The sequence below is a fragment of the Erythrolamprus reginae genome, chromosome 3, assembly GCF_031021105.1.
Source record: "Erythrolamprus reginae isolate rEryReg1 chromosome 3, rEryReg1.hap1, whole genome shotgun sequence".
Taxonomy (NCBI): Eukaryota; Metazoa; Chordata; class Lepidosauria; order Squamata; family Dipsadidae; genus Erythrolamprus; species Erythrolamprus reginae.
This window is the reverse complement of record NC_091952.1, coordinates 97,147,273-97,172,976: the sequence shown is the minus strand read 5'-3', so window position 1 is coordinate 97,172,976 and position 25,704 is coordinate 97,147,273. Positions and strand designations below refer to the sequence as shown.

Genomic DNA, 25,704 nt, shown 5'->3' with positions numbered 1-25,704 from the left:
AAATAATGTGTTTATGGAAAAAACCTCCTTATGTTTGGTTCCAAAAATAGTGCTTTCTATGATAGGAACATGAGAACTGTGGGAGAACTCATTTTTCTTCACTGTTAATATCTTTTTCACTGCTGTGATTAGTTGATGAAATAACATCAATGGGCTATAAGTTGGCATGGAAGGTGCTGTAATACTTGTAGTTTAGAGTTGAAACTCTTGTTGTTAAAGGAGACAATCACACCTTGAGTTTTAGATATGCTCACAAATACATGCATAGCATTTTTGGTTAATCATTCCAATATTGCTAATGTTTTTTTCTATTCCAGCAATGGAAAATCCTGAAGTGCTTGTAGGCAGCTGCAGTACTCAGGATGATGAACATTTATACAATGTAAAACATCATGCATCAATGTGCCAGCTTCTGGAAGATCAGTTAAGAAGAAAACTTAAATTTTTCTTTATGAATCCCTGTGAAAAATTCTGGGCCCGAGGAAGGAAACCGTGGAAGCTGGGCATACAAATTCTGAAAATAGCTATGGTCACTATCCAGGTGAGACACAAAGCTGCAGTACAATTATTACTTACACATTTTTAGCTACTGCTATATAAATTCAAGAAATTATAACCAGTTGAGTGACAACCTCTGATTTACTGCTGCTTTAGTGACTTGTGTTTTTAGAACCATTTGTACGGTTGGTATTTGAAACTTTCAGACCTTAATACAGGCAGTCCTCGACTTATAACCATTTGTTTAGCAACTGTCTAAAGTTACAAGGGCTTGGTCATATACTGTAATTAGAATTTGGGCGCTTGACAGCCAGCATGTACTAATGATGGTTGCAGCATCCTAGAAACATGTGACCTGCATTTGCAATCTTCCCAGTTGGCTTCCAACAAGCAAAGTCAATAGGGAAAGCTGGATTTATTTAGCAACCGCATAATTCAATCAATTACTGCAGTGATTCATTTAAAAACCATTCCCCCCCCCATTTTTAAAAATAAAATCAGGTACAACTCATGTAATAATTGCCTTGCTTAGCAACAGAAATGTTGGTCATAATTGTGATTGTAAATCAAGGACCATCTGTAAGTATTGAAATGACCTGTGTTCTTACACACTGAATATTTTGGAAGAAAATATTTTTGTCAAGTATTTAGTATTGACAAATTTAATAATATATGTATCTTCATCATATGTTCTCCATCTGTGTTGCAAAAGAACTTTCATAAGTGCCAGCTAACATAGCTATCTCGTTTAGGAATTATAGAACTTTTAGTCCAAATATTTGATGGATGCTGGATTGGGGTAATGAACAGAATAGGCTATTAGTCAAGTAGAGACAATGAACAATATCAAGATTATAGTTGCAGTTTCATTTCATTATTATATATGTCACTCTTCAGCCTTCTACTAATTAAATCCTCATTGTTCACCAACTATAAGGAAATCTGTGTGTTCAGAATATAGTATGAAAATGTCCAATATGAACTATACTAATATTATATTATATTCTTATTCAGCAAAACAGATCCAAGATCAAAAAGAATAAAATAGTCATGATATTGAACTGGGCTAAATTTTAAGTGTAACAAGAATATAGTTACATAAATATAGGAGGAGTCTTTGACCACTGAATGAAAATAAAAGTTGTAAATCGGAGGGATGGTACCCAGCTCTTTTTTCCTATATGTTCAATTCCTGATTTATTTACCTTTCACACTCTCAGGGTAAAATGAAACTACCAAGAGAATGAGTAGGGAATGGTGGTAGAACTACTGTATTTTTCGGAATATACAGATAAGAGGCACCCTTTTCCTCCCTAAAAGAGGCTGAACATTTGGGTGTGACTTATACTTTGAATGTTACTTTTTCAAAAAATTTTTCCCCAGCCCTAGCAAGGTGCTGACAATCTTCTCTGCTTCCTATGCCCTCCGAAGAAGGTTTTTTCCAGCCCTAAGTCTTTGCAGGCTTGCTTTCATTCCTATCCCCTCTGAAAAAGGCTTTTTCAGCCCTAACCAGAGGATAAAATAATGTGTTCGAGCTGAACTGACTAAGAACACTAACCAGATGAATACCTGATAGGTAGATTCCCCCCCTCTATTTTACTCCCCCGAAACTAAGGTGTGTCTTATACTCCAGTGTGTCTTATACTCTGAAAGATACGGTAGCTACGAATGCTCCATCAATTAAAAAATTTAATGTACTTGTGGTCAGAATGGACTTTTTGAGTATTTTAGCTGAAGAATTCCCTTTCTATTGATATTTTCAGCTTGTAGTTTTTGGTTTAAGCAATCAAATGGTGGTTACATTTAAAGAAGAAAACACGGTATCCTTTAAGCATCTATTCCTGAAAGGCTATATGGACAGCATGGATGACACCTATGCAGTGTACACGCAAAAAGAGGTCTATGACCAGATCTCTTTCGCAATAAACCAGGTAATATTTATCTATCTATCTATCTATCTATCTATCTATCTATCTATCTATCTATCTATCTATCCATCCATCCATCCATCCATCCATCCATCCATCCATCCATCCATCCATCCATCCATCTATCGGCTGTATGTTCCAGCATAAGTCTGGAATGACTCAAGCAATTTTAAACAAACTTGGTACACAGATGATTTACCCTCTGGAAACAAATACTGTGGGAGTAAGACACCCTAGTACCCCTTAGTGTGTGTGTGTGTTCCAGCATAACTCTGAAACATCTGGGCCATTAATGAGAGCGAGTGCAGCGTCCTAGAGTGGACATTGTCTATGATTCACTTCTGTCACAGCTTCCTCTAGAAAGCCAGCCATGACATTTGCCCTCCACTGGGCCAATGGGAAAGCACTTGATATTCCCTTCTCTTGACAGAAGGTGGCCCAAAGTGCCATGATTGTAGAAAGGGTGGGAAAGAGGAGTGCGTTGGAGGGGGGAGGGACAGGGCAGGGGTGATGGGCATGGGGGTAGGGGGAAGAAAGGCCCCTCTCAATGACTCCCTGTTAGAGGCAGACGACGCCCCCTGGTGGATTTGGGGCAAAGTGCCAAGATTGTAGAAAGAGCGGAAAGAAGGTCACATGGGAAGGGGAGGGCAGGGGTGATAGGCATGGGAGTAGGGGGCAAAAGACCCTTCTCAATGGCTCCCTGTCAGACAAATGCTTTGAGGTCTATAAATACCCGTGTAGCGCTGGGTTTTCAGCTAGTATTTTATAAAATATTGTACACTGAACCTAAACTAAGCTTGAAAAAGCCAAGTCATTATATGTAAACAGATATGAATGGAAGGAAAATCACATTGGTTTCCTATACCATAGAGCTTGCATTGGCTCTAATGAGGCAAGAGATGCAGACCTTTTAATTCCATAGTAACCTCATGAGATAAAGGTAACACAGGCAATTGGCCCATAAAAATGAGGTTTTCTATGACTGAATCCATTTCACCGAGTTTTATTTGAACCTTAGTCTTTGTAATTCTATTCATGAGATCAATAAATCTGAAAAGCAGGATGTTCCATCGCAGACATTCTCTTGCGTCTCCAATTAGTTCAGTTTTAATTATCAGGCAGCTCCATTAACTGGTTGTACCTTGTCGCTTAGTTCTTACAGCTGCGTGCTAATTCGGTTGGAAATCACGCCTACGAAAAGAAAGGATCAGAAGAGACGCCCATGGCAATATGTCAGTACTTCTACAAGAGAGGAATTATCAGCCCTGGAAATGACACTTTCGATATTGACCCAGAAATTGAAACTGGTGATATACTGAACGACTCAAATCAGATAGATTGTTTCTGTGTGTGAGAGAGAAAGGAGAATGAGAGTGGGGTGGGCGGAGGTCAGAAAGAGAGACAACTTGAGCAAAGTCATAGTGTTTAAAAGCAAACACATAGTAATTTCCAGTATCATTACAATATAATGGGTAGACACTTCAGATGTTTTATTTGTACAGGAAGAAATTCAACTACTGCAGATAGTCCTCACTTAGCAATTGCTTCATTCAGTAACAGTTCAGAGTTACGACAACAGTGAAAAGGTATATTTAAGACCAATCCCTGAACTTGCAGCTATTGCAACATCCATTGTCACCTTCTCAGCTTGTTTCCAAGCAGAATCATTTCCAAGCTTGTTTCCAAGCAGAATCATTGTGGAAAATGGCAGGAAGTCACAAAAGTCATATGCCATTTTGCTTAACAACCTGAGGTGATTTGGTTAATGACTGCACTGGAACTGTCATGGGATGTTTCACTTTATGACTATATCACTTAGTAACTGTGATTAGTAAGTGAGGACTACTTGTACATTAGAGTCTTGTTTAAGTCATGAAAACTGCAGTAGTGGTGCTTCATTTAATTCCTTGCCCCATTTCACTCAAATGATGTCAGCTTCAGTCAGACCAAGTATATTCCATATAGACGTACATTGTTTATATCTATGGAGATTCTCAGTCATCCAGGTTATGGTTGTCCTGAAGGTGCTTTTTCAAGAAGTAACTGGACTTTCTGGTTTTTCTTTGAAGATGTTTTGCTTCTCATCCAATAAGCTTCTTCAACTCTGAGCTGAAGAAGCTTCATGGATGAGAAACAGAACATCTTGAAAGAAAAACCAGAAAGTCCAGGTGCCTCTTGAAAAAGCACCTTTAGGGTGTACGTGGTTTAGTTTCCAAGTGGCCTGATACCCTGCTGATAAAAATGGCTGACTCATAGCCCAGTGTGTTGACTTTATTGTATCTGAAGCAGGTTCTTCATACTGGTAATTATTGAACAGAGTTAAGGGTGCATCTACTTGCAAGATACTGTAGTATAATCAAAATTGAAGCAATTGATGTCCCTCATCCACAAAAGTGTCTTGCCAACTCAACATTGCAAACATCACCAACACTAATTGGTGATTCAGGTTCACGGTGAACTATATATTAGGAAAAGTGAGGCAGTGCCCTCAGACTGTAGACATGTGATAGAAAGCATTAGTTGGATGACATAAATGTTTGCTGTGTGGATTATTTTGCGCTCTTACTTTTGCCCTGAAGTATTGAAGAAAATGTCACCTTACAATGCACTTACAAATCCAGTTAGTTTACTTGACTGAGCCATTCATGTTTATGTGCTTTAGGCAAATACCAAAATATATTGGCTGACTCTACTGGCCTCTGAAACTTTGTGAATAAATTTGAGTGGACAGTCTTAACTGTTCAACATGAATATTGATTACTGAACATATAGAATTATTGGTAGTGTCTGTTATGAGAATTCAGAAGCATTGTGACTTATTTTTGGAGTTTGGAAATAGTGACATAAATAATAATCTCTTAGCGAACTAATGTAGTAAACATATGTGCACAACATTTCCAAACAATACCAAAAGCTGAATTCTGTAAGGATATCTTAGCTTAAACCTCTTGGGTATGAAAGATATTAAAGGACTGTTGACAGATTGAGGGTCTTTTCTTGATATATGTATGCAATTACATGAACTAATGTGTAACATATACAAATAATTACAGTACAAGAACTTTCTGAATTACTGTTTCTTCATTTTATTCAGATGGAAGTAATTCATAACTGCATTGAAACATCATTCTACAGTTATAAGTAGAAGGGCCTGTAACCATAGAAATTAGGGTATTAGGGTACTGATCTGTGGATCAAGTATAAAATTTCCTTTTTGGGTTTATTTTTAACAAGCAGATATTTTCAGGGATTCTTTATCAAATAAGAATTCCCATAAGGCAGAAGTTCAGTAAATATATGCATTAAATTAATGAAAAAACATAGCTGCTTTTTTCTTGCAAGTATGAAGAAAGATTTTACATCTCGTATTATTTAGATAAGACTACTAGTGACCAGATTGGATTTAATTTCCTTATTACTGATTTTCTGTCTTCCTCGTCTTATTAAATATTGAGTATTTTCTATATGCCGTAAAGCATCTGTCTTCCCACAGAGTGTCTTTATGTGGAGCCAATGCTACCTCTGGAAAATGGGACACTGAGGAAGACTCCTTTCAATTTTACTTTGGACTTCCAGAGGTGAGGAGAAATAAAAGTTGCTGGCATTCTTGAACATTTTTGGTAATGGTGAAATAAAGCTCCGGTCTCTGTTCTAGACTTGTAACTCTGACACTCACGTTCAAACTGAAGGCCATTAATCTCCAGACCATTCGACAACATGAACTCCCAGACTGCTATGATTTCACACTAACAGTAAGTACAGAGGTGGAGTCCTTGGAACTTTCTGAGCTTGGTTGTTTATGTGCAGATAAACTAGGAAGCAAGTAAAAAAAATTGAACTGATGAAGACTTGTAATTAGTCATTTTCTGAAGGGCAGGTTTGGGATGGGAGAAATGGGCCTAGATTGTGTCAGCTTCTTAAAGTGGACTATTGCAGTATATACATTAGCAACTTAGAAGTAGAGAATGAAGTGAAATGATAACGCTGAAGCTAATCAAGAGGCAGGCACCAATGATTTATTGCTTCCAGAGATTTGCCTGCCCACAGCTGCAAATACCCATTTGGTAAATCAGCTATTCTTCTCCAATGCACTTGCAAGGAGAGTCCAGGATGGGTAATTCTCAATCTGATTGGTCGGGACTGAGTTTAATTTAAATATTAGGGAGTCACCGCCCCCCTTAGCCCTCCAGTCTAAAAACTCAGTCGCAGTAAAAGGGACTTTGAGTTTGTTCTCCTTTCTTTTTTTGTTTACAAAATGAGTTTTATTAATAAAATGTACTAATATATTTTTTTCTCTTTTGCTTTTGTCTTTCAGGTGCAGCAGGGGGACTGGATTTCCTCGGGCAGCCAGGGTTTAAACCTCCAGAGGGTTTGCTCTGCCAGCTGCTGCTCCTCTGTGATTCTCCCCACATTGTGAAAAGGGCCTGTGGGAGACAGAGAGAGCCCACGGGCTGTCTGCTTCCGTGGTAGCGCCCGGTAGCCGAGGGGGTGACTGACGCCTCGGGGGGGTCCGCCCCTCCCGGCGCGAATAGGTCACAGGCCGCCTGTCACTTCGGACAGGGGCCTCCGTGAAGGGCTTTACAAGCGCCCCCCCCACCGCTCCGCGCTATCTTGATTAGCGCTACGAACCCGACTGCCAGCTGAGAGGAGCGATCGGTGTCGGCGAGGCCTCAGTGGGGGAGCCGCCGAAAGAGAAGCCGGAGGGCGGGAGAGCTTGGCTTCCCGCCCATTTCCATGGCAATGGCCCGGCGGCCATCTTGGGAGGCCGCAATGAGCCGAACTGCCCCTGACGCGCCCAATTGTATCCAGGGTTGCCGGGGCAACGGCCCGGTGGCCATTTTGGAGGCACATCGGCCGAGAGAGCTGCTTCGCGCCCAAATGTATCAAGGGTTGCCATAGCAGCAGGCCGTTATTGCTCTCGCCAGGCTGCCCCCTCCCCAGCGCCGGTGAGGGGCTTTTCCCATTGGCTCAGCTTACTGAGGGCCTATTTCTGTTCAAAGACACGCAGGCGCTTTTCTGCCCTGTCCTCGTGTCTCTTGTCGGTGGTGTGTGAGCAGAGTCGTTTCTTCACCCTCGCAGATTGCTAATTGTGAGTTGTTTTGAATCCATGGCTGATCAAACGGTCCAGGCCGGGGAGGAGGCCGGTGCCAACAGGCCCAGTACCCCCAAGGAGAGGGCTTCCAAGTCCAAATCCAAATCCTCCCAGGGGGCTTCGCTCAGAGAAGCGGAGAAGCGCATCAAAGCGCTTGAAAAACAGCTAGAGGCCTCCCAGAGATCTTCTGCATCTACTGCTCAGCCTCTAGGTGCCATTCCCCCGCCAGCCTCCCCCATTTTCACCCCAGGGGTTGTAGGCTCGGCCTCTGAAAGGGATTGGTCACCAGAGAGGCCTTTCCAATCCTCCATTTCTCCCAGGCCAGAGGCCCTCGCATTTGGAAAACAAGCTACGTGGCCCTGCACATTCGCTGCTCCACAGCCTATCCATCCACAAGGTGGGCAGTCACAAGCAGCCACATTCACCCCCACGGCAGCTGGATTACGCACTGCGCAGGATGCCTGGCAGAGTATGCCCCAGGCCCTGCAGGACTTAATTGTTAGTGCATATACTCAGGGGCAGGCTAGTGTGGCTCAGCAACAGCAGCTACCAGCAGATCCTGCTCCACCGAGGTTCAGGGACCCCTGGATAGCTCCAGCCACTCAATCCATGCTGGAGTCCAAAGATGATGATGAATTTTCCAGGGATGAGTTCAGCGAGGCGGAGGAGGACTTATCCGGAGATGAACAACCACCTGAACTGCCTGCATTGCCCGGTCTGTTCAAGTCCTCCCTCTTCAGGACTTTGCTGAACAAAGCAAAAATGACCATTGACCAGGCGGGAGAAGGAGGTCAGGGAGCTCCTTCGGCTCTGGGTCAGCCTGCAGGGGGCCTGTTTGTGTTTCCACAGCAGGAGACTGTCAATGTCCCATCATCCCACTTGTTCCTAGAGACAGTACAGCGCCCATGGGAGAACCCTGCGACACCCCAGGGCCCGTCTAACCTGGACAAGCGCTTCTACACCTTTGACCAGGCCATGGAGGATCTCTTGGAGCTACCTATAGTGGACAAACCAGTAACCAGCCTGGTCTCGAATGCCCTTGTTCCTTCGGAGTCTCAAGAAGGATTAAGGGCTGAGGACAAGAGGGCGGACAATGTCATTCGCAGGACTCATCAGATGTCAGCTTGGGCTGTAAGGGCTGCTTCTGCGGCCTCTTTCTTTAATCGAGCTACGCTCCTCTGGATAAAAGACATCCAGTCCAGAGTTGATCCCCAAGATGCGAGGCTGCGCCAGGACCTGAACAAACTGCTGGCGGCCACAGAGTTTTCCGCAGACGCAACAGTTAATGCCGCTAAGTTCGCGTCCAGAGCAATGGCCTCGTCGGTCGCCTCCCGCAGACTCATCTGGTTGAGGAATTGGCAGGCCGATGTCAAATCAAAATGGGCCCTTGCTTCTTCACCGTTCAAGGGCAAGAAGCTCTTTGGAGAGATCTTGGACGATGTATTGGTGGAGGACAGGGACAAGAAAAAGGTCATGCCCAGCTCCAGCAAAAAGCAAGGAAGGCGCTTTACCCCCTACCAACGGAGGCAGCCCTTTCGGAATGACCTCACCTCGGCCAATAACCAGAGGTCGAGGTCCTACTTTCCAGGATCGTTTGGTCAGGGTTCCTTTCGTTCGGACAGGAACCAGCAATTCGATCGCGGATCCTTCCAGGGCCGCCGCCCCTTTAGAGGTTCCGGCAGGGGGTTCAGGAAAACCAAATGACTCTCCTATGGACATTCCTTTGGGCGGCCGGCTAATCCATTTCTCAGACGTCTGGACAAACACCTCATCGGACCCATGGGCGACTGCCACGGTCTCACAAGGTCTGCAGATCGAGTTTCTTCGCCCTCCACCTTGCCGCTATCTACCTTGTCGTGCCCCCTTGGATATTTCCAAGAAGAGGCTCCTCTACCAAGAGGTGTCCCACCTGTTGGAGATAGGAGCAATCGAGGAGGTCCCCCTACTTCAACAGGGTATGGGGTTCTACTCGGCGATCTTCTTGGTCCCAAAGTCCTCAGGAGGGGCACGTCTCATACTGAACCTTCGAAGGCTGAACCTCTATGTAAAGTACAGGAGGTTCAGAATGCATTCTCTGCGTTCCATTCTGGCCGCCATCCGCCAGGGGGACTACATGACGTCCATAGACCTAAAGGAGGCCTACCTCCATGTCCCCATTTTTCGGCCTCACCGTCAATATCTGCGTTTCAGCCTAGATGGGGCCCATTTTCAGTACAGGGCCATGCCTTTCGGGCTCTCATCGGCCCCAAGATCCTTCACGAAGCTGCTGGATGTCCTGACGGCAGGTCTCAGGCAGCAATCGGTGCGCCTGATGGCCTATCTAGACGACATCGTGATTCTGTCCAGGACAAGAGACCTTGCTTTTCAGGACTTACATCTAACCATCCAGACGCTCCAGGATCATGGCTTTTCGGTCAACTTCGACAAAAGCCACTTGACTCCCACGACTCGTCTAGCTCACCTGGGGACCAGCATAGATTCCAGGAGGGGCCTTGTCTTCCTGTCCCAGGAGAGGCAGTCCACCATCAGGGAGCTCGTTCGGGGCTTGGCATCACAGCGATACCCCAGACTCTCCTTCCTGTCCAAACTTCTCGGTACACTGGTTTCATGTATCGATGTCATTCCATGGGCCAGGTATCACCTACGGCCTCTACAATGGTTCCTTTTGCCATTCCAGAGAAAGAAGATCAGCCATTCCCACCTACAAGTACATCTCGACTCAGAGGTTCGACGGTCCTTACGGTGGTGGGTATCCCCAGCTCTAACAAGGGGTTCCCTCTTTCTGGAACGATACCTTCTCACGGTGACAACAGACGCCAGCTTGACTGGGTGGGGAGCCCATCTTTCCTCGAATCTGGCCCAGGGCCTTTGGGATCCATCGGACCTGAGGGAGGTGAACATCAACTTCCTGGAGTTGAAGGCGGTTTCCCTGGCTCTCCTCAGTTTCGCAGACCTGGTCAGGGGTCAGCATGTCCTAGTTCGGACCGACAACGTCTCCACCCGGTCTCACATCAACAGACAGGGGGGGACACGGTCTCGACGACTGATGAGGGAGTCGGAATCCCTACTCAGGTGGGCGGAGGCCAACCTTGCTTCCCTGTCAGCGGAGCACATCTCGGGGGTGGAGAATGTGTGCGCGGACTGGCTGAGCCGGGAGACCTTGGATCCAGGGGAGTGGCAGCTGGATCCCGCAGTTTTTCAGGACATTGTTCAAAAGTTCGGGAGGCCACTCTTGGACCTGTTTGCTACTCAGAGCACTCTCAGCTCCCACGCTTCTTCTCCCGCTTCCCGACCCCGGGTGCGGAAGGGGTCGACGCCCTTCGAATTCAGTGGCCACCAGGTCTTCTGTACGCATTTCCACCGATCTCCATCATTCCCAGAGTAATGCGGAAGATTCTGGAGCAACGAGCGGAGGTGCTGTTGCTGGCTCCTTACTGGCCTCGCAGCATCTGGTTTGCGGATTTGATGCAACTGTCAGTGTCACCCCCCTGGAGGATCCCGGATCACCGGATCTCCCTCTCACAGGGCTCAATCTCCCACCCAGAGCCTCAGTGGTGGCAGCTGACCGTGTGGAGATTGAGCGGCAACATCTAAAGCGTCAGAATTTGCCAGATGCAGTTATCGACACGATTCAGGCTGCTCGCAGACCTTCGACAAGACGAATTTACCAGGCAACCTGGGCTTCCTTTTCCAGGTTCTGTGAGGAGCGGGAGGTGGATCCACAAAAAGCTTCCCCTCCCTTGGTCTTAAGCTTTCTTCAGTCAGGCCTAGAAAAAGGACTCGCGCCTAACACCTTGCGCCGTCATGTGGCCGCCTTATCCACAATCATAGGTGGAGACAGTTACCGTTCCCTCGCCAGACATCCTTGGATCAGGGACTTCCTGAAAGGGGCCACCAACATCAGGCCACCACCGATACATCGGTTTCCTTCCTGGGATTTGTCGTTGGTACTCCATGCCTTAACGGGTCCTCCATTCGAACCGTTTCGCCATATATCGCTCAGAATGTTAACACTCAAGACTGCCTTCTTGGTGGCAATCACATCTGCCAGGCGGGTCTCTGAGATTGCAGCTTTCTCTACCAGAGAGGACCTCTGTAGGTTTCACCCTGATAGAGTTGTATTGAGACTGGACCCAGCCTTTCTTCCTAAGATCAACTCTACTTTTCACAGGGCACAGGAGGTAGTGCTTCCGGACTTCTGTAGCCATGGGACTCACCCTTCGGAGCTGCGGTGGCATAAGCTCGATGTGAGACGAGCTTTGAAGATTTATATCCGCAGGACTCAGGACTTCAGGACTTCGGAGGCTTTATTCGTCTCCTTTGCAACTAGAACCTTGGGCACCAGAGTCTCTTCTAGGACAATAAGCCGCTGGTTGTGTGATTGCATCAGAGAGGCTTACCGATCTAAGGGATCACCTGTTCCACAGGGACTTACTGGACATTCCACACGCAGCACGGCTACTACAGCGGCCTGGAGGACCCAGGCTTCACTAGAAGACATTTGTAGGGCGGCCACTTGGGCAGCTCCGTCCTCATTTGTCAGACACTATCGAATTGACTCCTTTGCTTCTGCGGAGGCAGCTTTTGGGAGGAGGGTATTACAGCGGGTGTGTTCTTTTTCTGAGCCCCCGGTCCGACCTTCTCCCTCCCTTGGTTAATGTCTTGGGTATATCCCATCCTGGACTCTCCTTGCAAGTGCATTGGAGAAGAACCGTTGAAACTTACCTGAACGGTCTTCTCGATGCACTGCAAGGAGAGTCCAGACCCGCCCGAATTCGGGACCGGGGTTACTGTTAGACGGTTATCTTGCATGGTTTAATAAAGTTTGTTAGTTTTACTGCTCCTTCGTTTTCTTTTAGACTGGAGGGCTAAGGGGGGCGGTGACTCCCTAATATTTAAATTAAACTCAGTCCCGACCAATCAGATTGAGAATTACCCATCCTGGACTCTCCTTGCAGTGCATCGAGAAGACCGTTCAGGTAAGTTTCAACGGTTCTTTGTGTGTGTGTGTCTGTGTCTGTGTCCTACAATTCACATTAATTCTCGCGGTAACTCACCTACTCTTCTTTTAGTTAAGTTCAAAACATAATTCTGTATAGTATTAGCTTTTTGACAATAATATTAACAATAATATTAATACTTTTATTATGCGTGTAACTATATTGTAATTGTACATTTTAAAATTTGTTTCTATTTATTTTTGGTTGACTGTGGCTGGCGATCAACTTGAATACTCCTCAGATGGAAAAGTGCAATAAAACCCAAATAGTGATAAGAATAGCAATATTTCTGAAACAATATTAAAAAGATAGAAGACATTGGGTCATGTTCTCTTGTTAAGTTTTGTTCGAGGATTATTCAGATATAGTCTTCCTTTATTCTATTTCTCCACCTTATTTTTAAACTGCTTAGATTTGGGGGAGAATGGTACACTGACAGAACTAAACTAACTCCAAGCATTTTCTGTTTTCTACAAAACATGCTTTTTATATGCCATCACTGCTTCAAAGTTATACTTCAAGCTAACTATAAGACTTTATGGCTTTTTTGAGAAGAATAGTAGATAGATAAATAGATGGATGGATGGAAGGTAGGTAGGTAGGTAGATAGATATAGATTTTGATTTTATTACCAAGCATTAGGCATAAACTATTCAGATTCTATCTGAACTAATGAGTGTTTAGAAATAAGAATAATAGCATCTTTTCTATCTCCACAATATCTACAGATACTCTTTGATAACAAAGCTCATAGTGGAAGAATTAAAATAAGCCTAGACAATGATATTGCCATCAAGGAATGTAAAGACTGGCATGTTTCTGGATCAAGTAAGCTTAAAAAACATACTTTTGTTATTACTTATTTAGTGCTTATTAGGTTTTATTGAAGGCCTAGTGATGCATGAAGTTAAATATAGTATTTGCTATGTTCTGTAGTAACTATATTTTTTAAAGTATGTTTGTCAACTGAGCACACAATTTGAATATGTGTGTTACATCATTTCACCTATAGTCCTTAAAAAAGTCTCTTTCTATATGGTTAATATTTGAATTACTGGCGAAATTCAAAAAATTTCCCTACCAGTTTGGTGGGTGAGGTTTGGTGGGCGTGGCAAGGAAGGATACTGCAAAATCTTCATTCCCACCCCACTCTGGGGCCAGCCAGAGATGGTATTTGCCGGTTCTCCTAATTAGTCAAAATTTCCGCTACTGGTTCTCCAGAATCTGTCAGAACCTGCTGAATTTCACTTCTGATTTACAGTATATTAGAAGGGAATTCCCCACAATTGGAAATTTGCCCCAAATGCAAATAACTACATACGGTAACTTGAGGGAGGAGGGGTCCTCTTTAGACTACCAAAAGTGTGAAGCATTCATTCCTTTTGATGGCTTTGAATCCTTTAATTATCCACCTTTCCCTGTATTGAAAAATTAAGTAAGATGGAGGCCTCTTCTCCATTATTAGCACTCTCTCAAGGCAATTTCACAAAGAAAATTTCCCCTCAGACACAAATGAGTATGTGTTCTATGAGAGTATCAGGTTAACTATTATGCATAGACAAGTACAGTGGTCCCTCGACTTGCGCGTTCTCGATTAGCGCGAAACGCTGCAACGCGGTTTTTCAAAAAATATTATTTAAAAAAATAAAATATTAAAAAATAATTTTTTTTTTATTCTGTTCCCTGAATGGAGACCGCCGGCCGCTCAATCGGGCCGGCAGGGAACAGAATGGAGCCTTCCGCGGCGGGGCTGGTAAGGGGGGGAGCCGAGGGGGGAGCCGAGCCCAGCCCCGTGGCATTCGCTTTCCTCCCGCCGGCAGCCGACTGATCGTGGGCTCCTTCGCAACCTCGGAGAGCTTCCTGGTTTTCGTGAGCTTTCATGCCCCGGAAGCTCTCCGAGGTTGCGAAGGAGCCCACAATCAGTCTCGGCTGCGGGTGGGAGGAAGGCGAATCCCCCGTGGGCTCCGTTACATCTTCCGCTGCCAGCCAGGCCATGCTGGCGGCAGCGGAACAATCGCTGGCTGTCAACTTTTCTTTTTAAAACTGGGCAGGAGCTGACTTGCCTCCCCAGTGCTAAAAAGAAAAGTTGACAGCCAGCGCCACGCCTGGCTCGACTTCCCTGGCTGCTTGGCCGGGGAGGCTCGGCCGAAAGCGGCTGGAGCGGCAGAGCCGAGCACGCCTTCCGCCCGGGAAGTCCTGCCCCTTCATCCCCACCCCTCGCCCCTGTGGCCGGCTCATCCAGGGGGGCGTGTGTGGACTGGCAAGCGGCAAGCGGGAAGACCAAGGGAAGGTTCCTTCAGCCGCCCAACACCTGATCCGCTCCGCAGCGCGGCAGCAGCGAGGAGCCGAAGATGGGGTTTCCCCTTTGCCTTTACCCCATCTTCGGCTCCTCGCTGCTTCCGCGCTGCGGAGCAGATCAGCTGTTGGGCGGCTGAAGGAATCTTCCCTTGGTCTTCCCCGCCGCCCACACGCAAACTCCACCATCTGCGCATGTGCGGCCATGAAAAAAATGGCGCACATGCGCAGATGGTGGTTTTACTTCCGCATCCAATATAACGCGGAAATCGGTTAGCGCGGGAGGTCTTGGAACGTAACCCCCGCGCTAACCGAGAGATCACTGTAAATCAATCTTTTTTTCCCAGTACAGAAGAATACCCATTATATGATGATCTTTGATGGTTTTGTCATACTGACATGTCTTGCATCACTGATTCTCTGCACACGATCTGTAATTAAAGGAATTTATCTACAAAGGGTAAGCTTATGTTTGTCAGTATCTCTTAATAAATTTAATTGCAGCTTTTCAATAGCAATTTCTCTTTTCTTGCCCTCTCACGTATCCTAGGAATTTGTGACTTTTTTCCAACATCACTATAAGAAAGAAGTATCTTTCTCTGATCTAGTGGAATTTGTCAATGGATGGTATATCATGATCATCGTTAGTGACCTTCTTACCATAGTTGGTTCTACATTAAAGATGGAGATACAAGCTAAGGTAAGTGACTTGAATGCTGAATAGATGACCTGTGTTCCAGTTTTGGAAGTCCCAATTGAAATCTTATTGACCAACCTGAATTTTGTTATTTTAATAGTTCACTTGAGTCTTCAACTGGGGAAAATGGTCACATTGAGAAAACTGCTGCTCCAGAGAAGGCATTTTTCTAGCTGTATATTTTATCTATCCATGGTAATATCATTAGAAATTAGAAATGAGCAGTATCTGTGCATATCATCAAAAGTCTATTAATTTGCTGTGCAATGCATTTGTGCTCTTTGTCCACCAGGAAACAGCCCTGACATTTTTAGCCCATTTCTTTTTAATGGAATAAGGTTTACTCACCTCCCAAGAACGGTCTCCTAATCTAGCAGAACTTTATGTCTCCCATCTCAGTGTCAAAAGAAAAGAAAATATGGTATCCCCAAGAGTTAAAATGAATATAAAAGGTCCTTTTTTTATGGGCACCCCACCTGAAATTCCGTTAGTGTAATTTATTGAACATCATCTTAATCTTCATATAGAGTCTGACAAGCTATGACGTCTGCAGTATCCTGTTAGGAACTTCCACCATGCTTGTGTGGCTTGGAGTGATCCGCTACCTCAGCTTCTTTAAGAAATATAATGTAAGGATCTTCTGGAACACTCATGCTCTTGGTATTCTTTTCTGTTATTACCTGGCAATGCTGAATATCTTTGGAAAGTCTAATGAGCATCTTTGGGTTTTTCTTGGGCCTTGTTTTTCAGCTGCTTATTTTGACTCTCCGTGCAGCATTGCCCAATGTCATTCGATTTTGCTCCTGTGCGGCTATGATCTATCTGGGTTATTGCTTCTGTGGCTGGATTGTGCTGGGCCCATATCATGCTAAGGTACTGTGAGTTGGATGTTTGTCATCTAGTTTTGTATCTGAAGGGTCTTGCGCAAATGTTAACAAAATGAGCACGCTGCCAAGATATCTGAAAGGGCCAGTTTATCACTTTAGTTATGTAACTATACATGATCACCAGAATATGGAGTTGTCACGTATAGGTATATATTCTGCATTATCTGAGGCATTGATGCACATTAATAAAATATTGTAATATCCAGAGATTTTCAAGGGCTGGTATTGAGTAAAACATGTAAGATTTATTTGCAGTTTACTGTATTTGACCAGTATTTTTTAAACAACTTGAGCAAAAAATGGAAATAATTTTCTTTTCTTTTGTCTGTTTGTTCCTGAATATTTGTTCTCTTCTAGTTCCATACCTTGAATATGGTTTCTGAATGTCTTTTCTCTTTGATAAATGGAGATGACATGTTTGCTACTTTTGCAAAAATGCAACAGAAAAGCTACCTGGTGTGGCTGTTCAGCCGGATCTACCTCTACTCTTTCATTAGCCTCTTTATCTACATGGTTCTGAGTCTCTTCATTGCCTTAATTACAGACACGTATGAAACAGTGAAGGTACATAAGCATCACTATAGGATGTTACGTTTAATTTTTGAAATGTGAATTTCCAAAAGTTCTGAAATAGTTTTCTGAATATCAAATGATTTTGTTCATTTCATTAGTCTCTTGTGCAAACAGAGATATTCTACACCTTTGCAAGAATTCAGCATAACATCATGACATCATCATACAAATGACACAGAGCTCTGATAAGTTCACATTTACTGCAAGTAAGCAAAAAAGGGCCATTTGCATGATGACATTATGATGCAGTGTCATAATTTATTCGGTCTATGTCAAACTCACAGAGTCATGTTACCGTCATATAATGTATTGCGATGTTTCCCCCCTTTGCGGAACTGGGGTGGGCTTGGCCTGCGCATAATGCATCCAAATCACAGGCCATCTGTTCCATTTATTCCATAGCTGAGTGATAAGTTTTTTGTATTTAATTTTTTTTTGTTAGCATGGTTTATCTGGTTCTAAAGAACTGAGCAAGTTCTTTACAACAACCAAGACTGAAGTTTAAGGCTATAACCTATTGCTTAATTTCCCAACTCTACTTTAATCTGAACTACTATGCTTAATTTCCCTTGGGCAAGAGGACATGTACTATGATAACAGTTGTTTTTCCCTTCCCATTGCCTATAATATGAGGGAATCTCTTCAGAAGATAGTTTGGGTGCTCCAACTTCCTAATGTCCTCTGTAGGCCCTAAAGACAAAAAAAATATGAAAAGCCCTCAAGCACTCTTCTTGCAATACTGACGTGAGAAGACCCCAGGAGCAAGACAAGATTTTAAGTTAATGTTATGTTTATATTGAATTACAAGGATATTTAATTCAACAGAATTCCTATGATTTTTGTTGTTTTTGATGCAAAGTTGTGTCTAATTCATCGTGACCCCATGGACAACATTCCTTCAGGCCTTCCTGTCCTCTACCATCCCCTGAAGTCCATTAAATCTCACGCTGACTGCTTCAGTGACTCCATCCAACCACCTCATTCTCTACCATCCCCTTATTCCTTTGCCCTCAATCTCTCCCAGCATTAGGTTCTTCTCCAGTGAGTCCTTCCTTCTCATTAGGTGGCTAAAGTATTTGAGTTTTATCTGCAGCATCTGGCCTTTTAAAGGGCAGTCAGGGTTGATATCTAGGACTGACCGATTTAATCGCCTTGCAGTCCAAGGGACTCGCAGAAGTCTTCTCCAGAGCCATATTTCAAAGGCCTTGCTCCCTCTCTATTATTTAATTACTGCCTTAGCAGCCGTCCGCATCTTCAGGTAGCTAACGTAAGATTTGACAAAGCAGATTTGGCTCTGGTTAGCTTTCATATCGGAAGTTGAAAAAAATCTAGTGCTGTGGGAGGTTGAAAACCCATCCTGGAAGGTGGCAAAACCACATCACTTTCTTACCATTCCTGGGCAATAAAACTGAATGGATGTATCCATGTAAATCACAAGGGTCCAGAGAAGGTGGCTTTGCTCTTTGATTTCAGAATTTTCCTCTTCTCTCATATGAAAAAGTATAATTTGGCAGCATCATTTGGAAGACATCTGAATATTTCCTCCAAGGCTACTAGAGTCTGCCTGGAATCCTGAGGCTCAAAGTTGTGTTCCCCTGTCATTTCTACCAGGGTTTAAAGACCGATAAAATGCAAATTACAAGTCCACCCTAATCTCCCAATCTCTTGTGGAAACTTGGGGGAAGGTGGATGAGAAATAGGGTGCAAGAACCTCACTTTTCTCCTTTTTAATAGCTTCTAACTAACCAGGAGAAACCTGACCTTTCCTATTTTTCCTCACCCCTCTTTAAAAATTGTGTTTTTCATAGCCATATAATATCCACTGGAGTTGTACTACATAACAACTTTTTTTTTTTAGCATTACCAGCGTGAAGGCTTTCCAGAGACAGAACTTCATTCATTCATAGCCCAGTGCAAAGACCTGCCAAACTCTGGAAGATACAGATTAGAAGAGGACAGTCCTATAAATATTTTCTGTTGTTGTAAAAGGTTGGTGACTAAAGGCCTGGGTGACAGATGCATCATCTGACAGTTTTGTTTCTTCAATATTTAATTAAGTTGACTGCTGTGAGAATAGAAAGCAGGTTAACAGAACATCAGTCTTGAATCTAGTGAAACTGTAGGCACTTTCTCATAAGCCTAGTGACCCTACACTGGTTTGAAAGCTGCTCTAGATTCCCATGATCCCCCAATGTCATAGATCAGAGGTCTTCAAACTTAGCTGGTTGGAGAATTCTGGGAGTTGAAGTCCACAAGTGTTAAAGTTGCCAAGTTTGAGGATCCCTGGTCATAGATAGATAGATAGATAGATAGATAGATAGATAGATAGATAGATAGATAGATAGATAGATAGATAGATAGATAGATACCCATTTTTCAGAATTGCAAATGGTTAAAAGTGAAAGCAATTACTGATTTATTTTAAACTTTCTGAGGGTTGAGGAATAAAGATACCAGTGAACCTTTAAAATAATGGTGCATAAAATAACTTTGGTGTCAGTTATACTTTTGTAAAGTGAGCAATTGTGATTATCCCCACTAATTCTTTGGGGGTTTTTAAGAGTACGGTTTCTAACCTTGCACTTCTTATTCAGGGTGACTTATTTTTATTAAAATTATTTTCTTTAGATCAATAGATCTTGTTTGATTTATAAAATGGGACCATTTTGATTTCATTATTATATTTTTGTGCAGCTGGATAACATCTCTGTACCTTTTTCCCTTCTTTAGGTCTTAATAAAAACATTGGGAAAAATTGCTGAAAGTAGTTGGAGATTCTGGAGCTGGACAATCATCACAGATTCAGTAAGAAATCATCAAAGAGGAAATTCAAATATAAGAGGCACAAAATTGTCATAAATGTTTTTGAAATATGTGCTGGTAATTATGTTAATTCTGAGTCCTATTTACTATTTAATGCACAGCTTAAACTTTTTATGAAAAACAGTGGAAAACTGAAATTATATTGTGATGTACAGTGATCCCTCGATCTTCGCGAAACGCTATATCGCGATTTTTCAAAAAATATTAATTAAAAAATACTCCACGGTTTTTTTGCTATACCGCGGTTTTTCCCACCCGATGACATCACTCTCTTCCTTTCTCATCTTTCTTTCTCTCTCTCTTTCTCTATCTTGCTTCTTCCTCTCTCACACTCTCTTCCTCCCTCTCTCATCTCTTTCTTTCCTTCTCTCTCTTTCTCTATCTCTCCCCCTCTTGCTCTCGAGTGGCGGGCGGCGGGCGGGCGGGCGAGCGGCGGGCGGGCAGCAGCGAGGAGCCGAAGATCGGGGTTTCCCCTTTGCGTGGGCGGCGGGGAAACCCTGATCTTCGGCTCCTCGCTGCTGCCGCGCTGCTGAGCAGATCAGCTGCTGGGCGGCCGAAGAAACCTTCCCTGGGTCTTCCCCGCCACCCACGCAAACTCCACCATCTGCGCATGCGCGGCCATGGAAAAAGGGCGTGCATGTGCAGATGGTGTTTTTACTTCCGCACCACTATCGAGTATCGCGAGGAGTCTTGGAACGTAACCCTCACGATACTCGAGAGATCACTGTACTATCATTACTCTTACTATGTTATGTTACAGGCACAATGTATGAATAACTCTACGTAAATTACTGTATTTTTCGGAGTATAAGATGTACCTTAGTTTTTGGAGAGGAAAATAAGGGAGGGAAATCTGCCTACCAGATATTCATCTGGCTAGCATCTTTAATCTGGTCGGTTTCACACATTATTTTATCCCCTGGTTGGGGCTTAAAAAAATCTTATTCGGAAAGAGTAACAATGAAAGAACCTGCAAGCCGGTCAGAGCTCGGAACATTATTAGTGCCTCGTTAGTGCTGGAAAGAAACTTAGAGTAGAGCAGTGTAGAGCAGTGAAAAAAAGCCTGCAAAGTCTTAGGGCTGGAAAAAACATTATTCGGAGAAAGTAACAATGAAAAAGCCGGCAAGGTCAGACCTGGGAAGATCATTAGCATCTTGTTAGGGCTGAAAAAAAAGCTTCGGAAAAAGCTACATTCGGAGTATAAGATGCACCCAAATTTTCAGCCTCCTTTAGGGTGGAAAAAGATGCATATTATACTCCAAAAATATGGTAATCATACAAGATTTTCTCTGTTTTTTATAGGTATCTAAATAACCTTAAAAGTAAAAGAGAGCAAATGGTTTCAGTATATTCTCTCTGTGATTTGAGACAGATCACTAAAGGACTTTTGAGTCCCAATTGTTTATTGTTTGTCAAATCTGTTGAATTTGTGAATCTGTTAGTTCTTCAGCCAACATAAAGATGGTTGGCTTCGTTATTTATTCTAATTATTTTATGAAAAACCTCCTTTTTTGGAACTTAAACAGTCTGTTATCCATCGCTTTCATGTCCAAGGCAAGACTAAAATTCACAGGCTCCTGGTTTCTAGCCTGGTGCCTTAACCACTATTAATGCCCTGAGTACTTTGTACCAGAAAAACATTCTTAACTTAATATATTTCTATTTTAAGAAATGCACAGACATGTTTTAAATGTTAGCTAGTAGCATTTCTTAAGTGAATCTCTGCAGCTGTTAAATTGATAGCACACTTGTTAAGTGGAATCTGGTTTCCCTGTTGACTTTGCTTGTCAGAAGTTCGCAAAAGAGGATCACGTGATCTTTGATGCTATGTGATCCATGGGGATGCTACAGTGGTTTTAAGTGCGAAAATAAGTCACTTTTTTCAATTTCGAACAGTCACTAAGTGAACTGTTGTAAGTTGAGGACTGCCTGTATAGATACATTACAAGTTAATGTTAATAGTGAAAATGTTAGTGAGTCAACACAGCATTGGATCCATGGCCCTTCCATGAGCCAGCCCCCTTCTGGTTCTTTCTGAAGTCAAGGTTCATTGACATCAGAATCTGACTGGATCTTGAAGAGTACTCACATCAAGGCCAGATTCTTCGCATTAGAGCGGAAATCCTATAGTCGTCCTAGATCAGGGGTGTCAAACTCACAATGACACATCGTCACGTGATGTATTACAACTTTTCTCCCCTTCACTAAACCATGGGTGGACATGGTCAGCGTGTGACGTATCTGGCCCACGGACCGTGAGTTTGACACACCTGCCCTAGATAATAGCATTAAAACCTAAGCTTTATCCTGGTTTAATCTCTGTTTAAAATTAATTAGAGGAAAGAAGAAACTTGCAGTATTTGCTCCTAAGAAATCGTTTCCCTCATAGACTTTCACAATAAGTATTTGTTAGACAGTGCTGGGTTTTGGCATTTAGTGGCTGTGCTCTAGACCAGTGGTCCCCAACGTTTTTTCCACCAGGGACCAGTTTCAGCAAGACAATTTTTCTATGGCCCAGTGGGGGCAGAAAGGGGCGTGGTTGGGGGCGGGATTAAGTATGGGGGTGCTGGTCCTCCCCGCCCCTCTTTCCCGCCATCGTCCTGTGGCCGGCAGATCCTGCCTCCCAAGCCCTCTTGCCCAGCGGGAGGTAAGCGCTGGAGAGAGGGTGTCAGGCTGGCCCTCCTGCCTCCCCCCAGCCAAAAACGCAAAAGCGCCCCACGGCAGAAGCCAAAAGAGGCTTGAGCCTCTCGGTCCTTCCCGCCCCTCTGTCCCATCCATCGTCCTGTGGCCGGCAGAACCTGCCTCCCGAGGCCTCTTGCCCGGCGGGAGGCGAAGCGCTGGAGGGAGGGGGTGGCGGCATGAGGGCCGGCAGCTGCTGACTCCACGGACCGGTGCAACATGCCCCGCGGCCCGGTACTGGTCCGTGGCCCGGTGGTTAGGGACCCCTGCTCTAGGCCACAAATTTCCTAAAAGACCACAGGCAACAAAGCAGGAAATGTCTGGGTTTCTACCTTTATAGGCAAGTGTCCTCCTTTTGATTAACCAATGTGATTAAATAATGTTTTAATCCAATTACTGTACAGCCAATTTTAATGGCTATTGTCTTGTCTTTAATATGCTGTCCTAGTTTTGGCAAAGGCCACAGGAGAGGTTGTTACTAGAGGGACCAAGCTTGGGTTTTCATCCTTTCAAAAAGCTTTCTGAAGTATTTTTTTTCTTCAAAAAAGTAAAAATGACATCAAACTATTGAAGACAAACATGCTCTTTTAATTATTGCTCCTCATGCCTCCCCTGGAAACTTTTAGGGCTGTCATTCAGTGGTTTACTTCTTGATTTAGCATAGTAATTTTAGAGAGCTCCAGGGCTTAGAGGGAAAAAACAAAGTGGAGACCACCTGTGATCCACAGGTTTTCTACCACATCAGTCATTAAAATTCAATACTGACTTTATTTGATGCTCTTCCAATTACAGTAGATGGAAATAATTGGATTAACACATTTGAATTCTTTGGTCTATTCTTAGATAAAAAGAGATCATTCAGTAATAGAGAATTGAATATTTTATTACAGTATATAATAAATGTATCATCAGTGCAATGTGTTTCTCAAATCTTTATATTAAGTAAATGCTATCTGCTTGCAGTAGAGCAAGAATGGGCATAACATGAAATATGCTTAATTATAGTTTTTAACTTTCTGTCTTAGAACTGTTAAATAATTGCATAAAAATCTTGAAATGAAACTTGACTTTTATGGATGTCGAATTTGTCATGTGATATTGAAAAGCAAATCTGAAAAATAAATTCTATTTTTAGACTGAAATTTTCAGATGCAGAAGCAATAATTACAGCACAAACTGTTGGCAGAAGGCAAAACAATATATTATAACGTACTGTGTACAAACTTTTGAAAGTATGAAACATGCTCGCTGTTCTCATTTGTAAATCGATACTGTAGAAAATAATATATTATTTTGAATGTACATCTGAATATTATATTGAATGGTACATAATATTAACAGTAGAAATAAATATTTCTTTATCCAGTAATATCTTTGTGTAATTAAAAAAATGATGTGTGTGTGTGTGTGTGTGTGTGGTATGTGTGTATGAGAGAGAGAGAGAGAGAGTGAGTGAGTAGTGGCCTAGACCAGTGTTTTTCAACCAGTATGCATGAAACATGGTCAGGTGTGCCGGGGGGAAATTAAACATGAGTCCCCAAACTACAGCCCGCGTGCCGGATACAGCCCATGTAGGCCATTTATCCGGCCAGCTGCCTCCATCCGAACATAAACATTCCCCTCACAATCCCGCCAGCTATCAGCGACAGGAAGAGTGGAAGCACAGGGAACACTCATTGACCAATCACCTTCTAGGATTCATCCCGATCATTAGTGATGAACCAATAGCAGGCCACCTCTCATCTACACCCAGGAAGGTCACCGCTCGGGCTGCCGCGAACTTGTCATTGTGTGGCCATGGCGAGTAGTTGAAGCTGCTACTCCTCCCCATGGTCCCGATTTCTAATCCTGGTCAGGACTGGAGGTAAATGTTGCCACCACGAGATGAATCCTCAGCTTCAGATGGTTATGTCTATCCTGATGGTGTATATTATTAACTATATGTATAATATGTACTGTGTTAGAGTGTCATTTTGGTTGGTGGTGTGCCCCAGGATTTTGTAGATGTAAAAAATGTGCCGCAGCTCAAAAAAAGGTTGAAAATCACTGGCCTAGACAACTCCCAAAGGAAGGAGAATATAAAGTTGCAGACTATATTTTCTTCTGCTTTACTTAAAAGTCTTTTTATCAATTATCTATGTCCTACCTTAAGTAATTAGCAGTAGTGAATTGATATGTCACATTGTGTGATGGTTTTATGAAAAAGTACGTAATACAAATAAAATTGAGGTGCATTTTTCCCAATTCAAATTAAACTGAGTGAAAGTCTTGTCAAATCCAACCATGGAATATTGAGCCTCAGAACTTAAATGTTAAAAGTAGCCTCCCCTTAAAGGTTTACCTAATAAAGTTGGTAACAGGGAAGGCTAGAATTAACATTTCTGAGCCACAAACTACTATCTTCAGTTATTTCAGGCAATATCCACCTCTAATTAATTTCTCTTTTGTTGCTTTTTAGCAACAAAATTTCTGTTTAATACAGAAAAAGAGCAAAAAGACCCTGTGCAAGAGTAAAGTGTACAGTCCAATTTGAACACATTTCTTCAGTCTAGTAAAGACCATTGCTATGTTTACCTCATGTTGAATTTGCCTATGGAAATTGTTGCGACTATAATACCACCATTATCTATCCCGAAACTTTCCATTCTGGATAAAGTTGAATTATACTGGATCTTACAACCTAAGAATTGTCCTCCTCAACCATACTGGCTGGTGATCGATAGTTCTACTATTCAACCTGTCTCTTGCCATTTCCTGTCCTATAGTTGCATGGGGGATCACTGTGTAATAAAACCTGACGAATCTTGGATACAACTGAAGAGATTCAGATGACATTTACATGTGGAAAGTACTACCTATAATGACAACATAGTGTAGATACATAGATAGATGATCTCTACACATAGGGGTTCCACAGATAAAAGCTGCCAGATGGTAATCAGATGGGATGAGATGGCATGGGGTGCATTTAAAAACTGGGGGAAATGAAACAAGCTGGCTAATCCCCTTTTCCATCCATTGTGAAGCAGCTTTCCAAGTTTGAGAAGTTAAGGGCTAGGACTTGTCTGACAGATTCTGGAGCTTTTGAACCACACAGCATCAAAATGTCTTTTGTAATGGGACAGTCTTTTCTGGCTGGCATCTTCCTTCCTTTTGCCTAATAAGCACATCCTATGCTTCAAGAAGCATATTTAGGTTGCAAATATCCAGAGGACTATTTGGTAGTGGCAAA

General features: G+C 43.2%; 1 protein-coding gene across 1 annotated transcript; it reads left to right on the top strand.

Moving 5' to 3' along the window:
• Positions 1-319: 319 nt before the first annotated feature.
• Positions 320-20,177, top strand: LOC139164286 (mucolipin-3-like). Its single transcript, XM_070746255.1, has 13 exons — positions 320-541; positions 2,262-2,429; positions 3,580-3,733; positions 5,920-6,004; positions 6,082-6,178; positions 13,247-13,346; positions 15,161-15,273; positions 15,364-15,513; positions 16,038-16,139; positions 16,261-16,383; positions 16,755-16,961; positions 18,829-18,959; positions 19,701-20,177. The coding sequence occupies exons 1-13, from the start codon at positions 320-322 to the stop codon at positions 19,705-19,707; spliced, it is 1,659 nt and encodes a 552-aa protein (XP_070602356.1). The 3' UTR covers positions 19,708-20,177.
• The last annotated feature ends 5,527 nt before the right edge of the window (positions 20,178-25,704 follow it).